We start from the raw sequence: 8,311 nt of genomic DNA, 5'->3' as shown, positions 1-8,311 counted from the left end.
CAAGGTCAGGGAAGTCTCACCCCAGACTCTGGCTTCCAGCATCATCTGTTCCTGGAGGCCAGGCCCTGCGCAGACCTGGACACCCCCAACCCTGACTCCACAAGGACCCAGCAGGGCCCATGGGCCCAGGCCAGCATGGAGGGGACTCATGCAGATGCAGAGGCCAAGCTCTCTACGTGGGCCTGGCACGCCTTCCCCTGGGGCTCCTGCCACCCGGAGTCCTCTACCCCAGTGACCTGCATCAGGCGCCTCCTAGTGGTTCCCACAGGACACTGACCAGGCTGCGGCAGGCGCACACCTGCACCCCGGGTCTTCTCCCACGCTCTCCAGCCCCCAGCCCCACAAAGCAGGCTGGATGTGGTCCTCATGCCCTGGGGCTTGGATGGGGGCCCCGTGCAGATGGCAGTGACAGCATCCTGGGACCAGGGCTGGGGCAGGAAAGGCTGGAGGGTCCCAGTCTCCGTACAGCCCAGGAAGGGGCCCCCAGGCAGAGGCCTCTGCTGCAGCAGAGGCGGGGGCCCTACTGGGGCCCTGGTTATGGCAGAACCTGCAGCTGTCACACAAGCCACACTGAGGCATCTTTATTTCTCTGGGTCACACAGAGCTTGGGTCTCGGAGCCTCTTCTGCATGGGGGCTGCAGCTGCCAAGGGAGCGGCTGAGACCAGAACAAGCACTCGGGTGGCCCGCGGTGCAGGCTGGGATGTGCCCCGTGGAGTGAGAAGGTGTGAGAACCCCCGGCCTCACTCTCTGCCGGGCCCTGAAGCAGACAGCGGCAGGCTGGGCCGGCCTTCCTTTTATGAGACCAACCTAGCGTTTGGCAGCAAGTCCCAGACGCAGGGGGACAGGCAGCTGGGTTCAGCCGGCCTCTCCTCAGCAGGGGACCCCTGTGGGCAGCTGGGAAGGCAGTGGCCAAAGGTCAGAAGATGAACTCTGCCCAGACTTCTGCTGCCTGTGGCTATGGTGGGACAGGGCTGCCTTTCTGGTCATACTGGGCAGCAGGTGGCTGCCAAGGACCTCCCAGTCCCAGGGCTGCCTTCCCTGCCCGGCAGCCCCTCTGCTGCAGCTTCCGGATGAGTTCCAGCAGGTTCATCTGCAGCATCAGCTCCTGGGATACAGAGGGGCACCGTGAAGGCCAGAGTGACCCCCGGGCCCCTTTCACCCCGGCCCAAGGGTGCTAGGCAGTGAGCCCACAGGGCGGCCATCCTGTGAAGCCTGGTCATGGCCTGCCAGGACAGGGTAGAATCTGAGCCTCTGCCCCCAGCAGGGCCACTCGGAATGGCATGTGGGAGGGAAGCAGAAGAGGGCCCTGTGGGGCACAGCAGGCCTGGGGAGGGTGGGCAGTGCCCCGTGGCTGGCTGGCTCACCCTCCTGTAGGGAATGGGCCTGGCCTCCGTGCTGGGAATGGCAGAGAAATCCTTTCCAGAGTCTCAATCCTTCCACTTTACCCCCTATACCCTGAGCCTGGCTCTCCAGGGACCAGCGGTGAAACCCCAGATGGAATGGGGTCTGTGGGGCCCAGGGGCACTTGGGCTAGGGCGGAGCAGGCCCAGGCACTGACCTGTGGGTTGGTGGTCACATAGAAGCCAGCCACCCCCGCCTTCTCCAGTGTGCTCTGCTGGTCAGCCACCTTCCGGTCCAGCTCCAGGACGATCTTCCGGTCCATCGCCCGCTGCTCCTCACGGATCCGGTGTTCCACCGCCTGCCATGAGGGGTGGGGCGGGAGGGGGAGGGCAGCTCAAACACATGCTCCTGCTGCCGTCCCCAGCAGCACCAGCTCTGACACCACCGATGCATCCTCACCACACCCAGGCCTCTCCTCGGCCATGCGAACTCCTGAAGGGGGCCCTAAGGGGCTTCCACAAATGCCCTAACTTGGGGCTGCCTTGGGACCACACACACATCTCCGCAGGCACACCCTGCCCCATGGCTTGTTGGTTACATGCCAGTCTCTGGTTGTCCCTGTGCTCCCTGGGAGAAGGATGGGCCCCTTCCTGGCTGGCTCCATCACCCCACCATTGCCCTTGTACCCCCTCAAGGCCACCTGCTCTGTGGAGGCCCCAACCCACGAGGAGCTGCTATCCAGGGGAGCAACGGTGGGCCCTCACCCTCCACCCAGCCCCAGCACACCTGGCACCCTCAGGGAGGAGCCACCTGCTGGGACTCACTAGGCCTCCAGTGGCCCACTCAGGCCCAGGGTAGCCACCCACGCCTGAGGCCCCCACACCCCTTCAGTACAGCCCAGTCAGCAGAGCCAGGTGGTGCCCACAAGAGACCTGGGCTGGCCACCCTGCCTGTGCCCCCCATACCTGTAGTTCTTGCTGCTGAGCCGCCTGAAGCACAGGCAGGTTGTGGGGCCGGCAGGCCTGCTGGGCTTCCTGGTGCTTCTGCCGCAGCGCCTGCCTGAGCACTGGGAGGGATGAGAGCCGGTCAGCAGGCGGTGGGACTCGGCAGCAGCCCTCACCCATGGGCACCTGCCTTGCCAGCCCAGCGGAGCAGCCAGGCCAAAGGGGTATCTGCACTGGGGACGCCGGCCTCCTCCATCCTCCCACCCCACTGTCACCCAGGGCCGGGCCCTCCAATGGCAAGTCTCCAGGGGACTCCAGAAGGTACGGGTGGACTGAAAGAGGGTGGGGTGGGGAAGACTGGTGGGGTGGGGCCAAAGCTGCAGCCGCAGACCCAGGGCAGCTGGAGGAGGCGGGTGGGAGGGAGGCTGCAGTCTGAGGGCTTCAGGGCCCCCATGGCCACAGGCCACTGGACATCTACTCAAGTGTCGGAGACCACCTCAGACAAAAGCACAGGAAAGGAGCAGGAGGAGCGGGGTCGCTGAGCCTGAGTGTGGGGCCTCTGCCTACCAGGGGTGTGCTCGGCCCCTCCACCCTTCAGGGTGGGCAGCCGCCTCCCCCATCTGCAGCTCCCAGCCCCTGCACAGCGTCAGACCAAGAAGGGTGAGCTGACCTGGCAGGCCCAAATTTGGGATGAACCTGGGGTGCCATAAGCCTGTGCGGCTCTGGGTCAGGAAGTCTGTGTGGCTTTGAGGGGCTCACCCTCGGCCACCAATCAAAGCTCCACGGTCCCTGCTGAACTGTGCACAAACACAGATGTGTGCAAACTCTAGTCTGAAGAGAATGTACAGAGGAAGCAATCATGGGACATAAACCATCATGGCAAAAATGGAACATGCAGCACCCCGCAGCTGGCGCCACTGCAGTAAGTGCCAAATAGCTACAGCTCCCCAGGAAGGAGGGGTCCCTGGCCACAAGAAACGTGAAACCCAACACTCTGTTCCTGGGAAGAGCCCTGATGTTGCAGCTCTTCTCTGGTGGCAAGCTTCCAGGGAACTTCAGGGTCCCTGAGGCTCCCCTGCGGGTAGCCTGGCTTCCACTGTGCCTACAGCCTTCCCCGATCTCCTGTTTCTTGGCATTCTGTACACACCTCAGTGATGGCATTTATCACATGAAATATGTTTCAAACCAAGAGCTCCCTCGAGACATCTCCATAACACAGGGAAGCAGGGAAATGTCATCTCCTTCACTCTACTGATCAAACATTGCTACAAGTGCCAGACCCACTACCAGATTCCACTAGGTAGGCAACCAAAAGGGAAGAAGAGAGCCACGCCGGCTGCCTGTGTAGAAAGGGCCTGGCCTTAGACATGCCCAGGGAACACAAAGGAGGCAGGAGCAGCCAGTCACCCCTGCCAAATCAGAAAGGAGAAGGAGAAAGTCAACGCAGGCATGCCTGCTGCTGGTGGAACCAGGGCCTGGCCCAAACCTGAAGCACAAACAGCACTGGGCCCAGGCAGTTACTGAAACTCCCCATCCTGCTAGAAGGAACCACAGCTCTATGGAAAAATGGCGGATTCCAGGACTGAGACAGGGAGAAAACAAGAAAAGATGAGCATGAACATGTACCTGAACCAGAAAGCAAGGAAGTACTCACAGAATGATGGGGAAGCATCTAAAGGAGCCTGGAGCGCCCCCACTGGCCACACATGGCACAGTCTGAGCAATAAGGAATAATGAGCCATGCCCTTGGGATTAAACTGTATGCCTCTTACAGCTCAATAAAAAATTTTAAAAAGACAAACGCCCAAACATTTAGGGGAAGAAGTAATGCCAATTACACACAAACTCTTCTGGAAAACTGAAGAGAACACTTCCAAACTCATCCTATAAGGCTGGCAAAAACCCTGATACCCAAACCAGATATTACATGAAAACTATAGACCACATTTTGTCATGAACATAGACAAAAAAATTCTTAACAAGATTTTAGCAAATCAAATCCAGCGTACATAAAGAGGATACTACAGCACGACCAAGTAGGATGGAATTCAAGTAACTAATTCACTGTAGTCATAGAAAATGATTCACCACGTGATCATCTCAAGAGCTGCCAAACGGGTCTACCAAAATCCGACATCCATTCTTGATAGAAATACGAATCCTGGAGCAGATGGACAGCGCCTGCCTTCTGGGGAAGGGCGCCTTGCTCCGCTAGGAGGAATTTTTGCCACATTAAACCTGCTTCTAATCAGGCTTCTACCAGCAGTCCAGTGTACAGGAAACCCAGAGAGTGGAGAAGCAGGTTAAATGCACGAGGAAGCAGCCTGATAGATCCACAGCAGGGCATTTGCCCTGGACTCTACACAAAGTCAATGCCACAATAAATGCTGGGGACTGTTCCAGAAGCAAAGAGACCAAAGTAGCCAACTGTAGTATATGAACTTGGACTGGATCCTTACTTATAAATCAACAATTTGCCACAAGTTAGGTAGCATGATGTGGCCGTGCACTGAAAGTCAGGAGTCACCCGGAACAGTTAATTTCTCTGGGGGCTACCCTCGGCAGCTGTGTAGGAGACCGCTCTTGTTCTAGAGAACTTGCTCCCAATCCGAGGCCAAGGTTGACCCCACCCCTCGGTTGTCTGGAGGCATTCTTGGTTTTCCGGACTAGGGAGGGTACCCCTGCCATCCTGCAATGCGCAAGACAGCATCTCACCATAGACTTACCCAGCCACAAATGTCAACATTGCTGGGTTGAAAATCTTGGTCTCCAGGAACGCTGAAGACTCTAGGTGAACCGCTATGCTGTCACATGCACGCATTTTGGGATATCAAGCACTAGAGCAGAACGTTTACTACTGAACTTTCAGCGGCGAGCACAAGCGCACGCAGTAGACTATCTTTTCAGCTTTTCTAAATGTTTCAACTTTTAAAAGAAGTTTGGGAAAAATAAAATAGCGAAGGTTGAAATCTGATGGTGCAGGGGCACCTGGCCTATATAATTCGCAGGAAAGAACTCCCAAGCGCACCAAGCATGCGGCTCAAGTGGGAAGCTCTTCGGGTTTGCGAGGGCGCCACAGGAGACAGTGCTTAGGAATTTGATGTGCAACTGGAATGAGGCCCTGCGAGGTCTGAAAGAGAACTGACCCTGAAGGGCGCTCGCTGCACAGCTGTCAACAGACCTCCAATTACGAAGGGCAACCAGTCAGAGCCACCACCAGAGTCTGCCTGTAGGCCAATCAGGCACCGAGGCCTAGGGCCGTCCCGCCTGGAAGGGGCTGGGGCACAGGGAAGCCCGAGCAAGGAGTTTCTGCTAAGAAGTGGGGGCTGCAGCAACTGAAAACAAAACTAGTTGGACCCACTGGTCACTAAAAAGGCACTGTCTCAGTCTCCGCGCCCATGGGTTTTGTCAATCTCGGGGACCTTTTCCGAACACTCCCAGGGAAGGAGCCGATCTGCACAGATACCAAGAGCTGCCGGGAGGCGCCGACCCCAAGGAGGAGGCACCTCGTCCCGCTGCCCCCGCGCACCTCGGTGCTCGTTCTGTAGGCGCAGGCGCTGGTTGTACAGGCTCTTTTCAGTGAGGTGCTGGATCTCCAGTAGCCCCTGCACGATTTCGAACACGGTGCCGTCGAGAAGCGCCAGGGCCAGGTCGCTGAGCGTGGTGTAGGACAGGCGCTGCTGGAAGGAGCTGCGGGGTAGGGGGGCGCGGTGAGCCCTGGAGGGACCCGACACCGCCTCGGCAGGCCGCCGCCCGCCCGCCCGCATACCTGGGCAACTCCTTCACAAGGCTCTGCAGCGCGGACAGCAGCTGGTAGTGTCGCTCCTGCTGCCGGGCACCGTCCGCCACCTCCTCCAAGGCGCCCGCATAACGCTCCATGGCGCGAACGCCCGCTAGCCGCCGGCAACAGCGACAGCGCCCCCAGCTTCACGTCATCCCGAGCGCGGCGCGACCGCCCCTTTTACGACAGTTCCGAACACAGCGCGCCCCGCCCCTCTTACGACAGTCTCGAGCGCGGCGCGCTCGGCCGCGTGCCCCGCCCCGCGCCCCACCCCCTGCGTCATTCGGGAGGAGAGGGGCCCCGCCCCTCCGCGGAGGCTCCTAGGAGGGTTTCGCTCAGCCCAGCCTCGCACCTGCCTGCTGCCGCGCGACCCTAGAGGCGAGATTCCGCCGCCTGGGTGTCGCAGGACCATGGAGAATCCCACCCCTCCCTGAGTCAGTGCGGGCTGAGGTCCCGGCTCCGCACGGGCGCGCCTGCGAGGCGGACTCCTCCCAGTCACCGGCCTTCCCCCAGAGTGGGGGGCTCCGGCCAGAGCCCACAGGACCTGGGTCTAAGGCACCATCCGCGGCCGAACAGTGGCGCTGGGGTCTGTCTGCGTCCTCCCCGCCCCCGGGGTGAGACAGACAGGACCACCCTAGAGCCTCTGGGCCAGGACGGTTGGAGCCGGAGTCCCCATTTGGGCCTGCATGGTCGCCCCAGGCTGCCCGGCCCCCAGCGCGAACTGTGAGCCCAGACTGCGCTTTCCCTGTTCCCAGGCCAGCTGCTGGGCCGGGGCTGGGGGGCTTCTGGTGGCTGGGGCTGAACCGGCTAGGAACAGGCTTTAATAGGAGGGGCTCGGGTGGAGGAAAGGCTCCTGCAAAGGTTCTGCCAGTATCAGGTCAGGTGGAGGGAGGAGAGGACCGGTGTGGCCAGGCTGCGGAAGCCAGCGCAGGAAACAAGGGCGGGGGCTGCTCATTACAGAGGCTGCTGGAGGCTTGTCCGAAGAGCAGCAGGCGGCACGGAAAGGCTTGGGGACACAGACACGCTCAGACTTGGCGTTTCACCAGGCATTCTTTAGCTGCCTGCGGGGTGGCTGGGCTGTGTGAGATGACCCTGCTTTCACTAGGTTAGGAATTATGACTGGTTTCCAGAGAGAACATTGGTTAGTGATTGGCTATGGGGGAGAGGGGGCGTTGAGCCAACTGGGGTCCCCCTGAAGCGCCAGCAAAGTCTCTGGTTTTCTCCAGGATCTGTTTCCTCAGTCCCTGGCAGGATTGGCTCCGCTGCATGCCATGTCTGTGTGATCCCTTCCAGCCAGAAACCAGGAGTTAATAAAGTGAATAATGACAAGCGCTCAGGCCACTGCCGTGGAGGGCGGGCCACAACCCAGAGCTGCTCATGCGCAGGGCACCCTGGCCTCCAGGTCCCTCGGAATGGCAGGAGCTGGAGGTGGGAGTGGAGACTGTGGGAGCTGAGCCTGCAGTGAGTGGCCAGGAGCCAGCTGGGGCTGGGCCTGGTCGGTCACTGTTAACCTCCCCCGGAGGTCGTCAGTGGGATAAGCACCTGGGTGAAGACGCCTGCCTGTTTCACCAGTGTCCCTGCCCTCAGTCCCCCAGTCCATGAAGAGTATCTGTGTGAAGACTGGGGTATATAGGGCAGCGCCATGTGATGATGATACATGCTGTGGCCAGCTGGGCAACGCTGTTTTCAGCTCCACAGTCTGCCAGGTGGGGTGGGAGCTGTGAGCCACAGCAGGAGCAAGCCAGGCCTGGGTTTGGACACCTGCTGCTCTGCCTCGTCCGGGTGCTGATGCAGGAACGCCCCTTCTCCCACCCTTGGTGCAACATCTGACCTGAACCAGCTTCCCCAGCCCAGCAACACTGCTCCCCTAATGTGGATGTCAACCTAAAGAAAGAAACTGAACCACAGTTCGTATAGAGAGTTTGTCTGGGCCAAGGCTGAGAGAGCTGCCCAGGACACACCAAGTTGCCCTGGGAGTGCTTCCTTCAGCCTTATCACAAGCAAGTTTTTAAAGACTGAAGGGGACAGGGAGTGGGCTGGTATCAAATAAGCAGGATTTCTGACTGCTTTCCAGAGAGAACCTTAGTGACTGGCTATACAGTGTTGGACTACAGGGTTATGGTGTCCAGCGCATGGCTTTTTATGTCTACTTGGCGTGTTTGGAACTCACAAAGGATGTGGCTTCAAGAGGTCTTTAGCTCAAGTGGGAGTGGGATGTGACTGCTGTTTCATTCCAGTGCCTCT

The 8,311-nt window shown here is 59.5% G+C and overlaps 1 protein-coding gene across 2 annotated transcripts; it reads right to left on the bottom strand.

Annotated features, from left to right (window-relative positions):
* Window positions 1–566: 566 nt before the first annotated feature.
* LOC105480742 (DiGeorge syndrome critical region gene 6) lies at window positions 567–6,237 on the bottom strand. 2 transcript variants are annotated; one of them, XM_071079999.1, is made up of 5 exons: window positions 6,056–6,237; window positions 5,753–5,976; window positions 2,308–2,408; window positions 1,560–1,700; window positions 567–1,106 (listed from the first exon to the last, which is right to left on the bottom strand). In XM_071079999.1, exons 1-5 carry the CDS (start codon window positions 6,163–6,165, stop codon window positions 957–959), a joined length of 726 nt encoding a protein of 241 aa, XP_070936100.1. In that variant the 5' UTR covers window positions 6,166–6,237; the 3' UTR covers window positions 567–956. The 2 variants fall into 2 exon arrangements, with proteins under 2 accessions (XP_070936100.1, XP_011738198.1); XM_011739896.3 differs by having other exon boundaries at window positions 5,816–5,976; window positions 6,056–6,234.
* Between the last annotated feature and the right edge of the window lie 2,074 nt (window positions 6,238–8,311).

This window comes from Macaca nemestrina, chromosome 15 (assembly GCF_043159975.1).
Source record: "Macaca nemestrina isolate mMacNem1 chromosome 15, mMacNem.hap1, whole genome shotgun sequence".
Classification (NCBI taxonomy): domain Eukaryota; kingdom Metazoa; phylum Chordata; class Mammalia; order Primates; family Cercopithecidae; genus Macaca; species Macaca nemestrina.
Note: the sequence above shows the minus strand (reverse complement) of the source record. Positions and strands in the feature narration are given on the sequence as shown.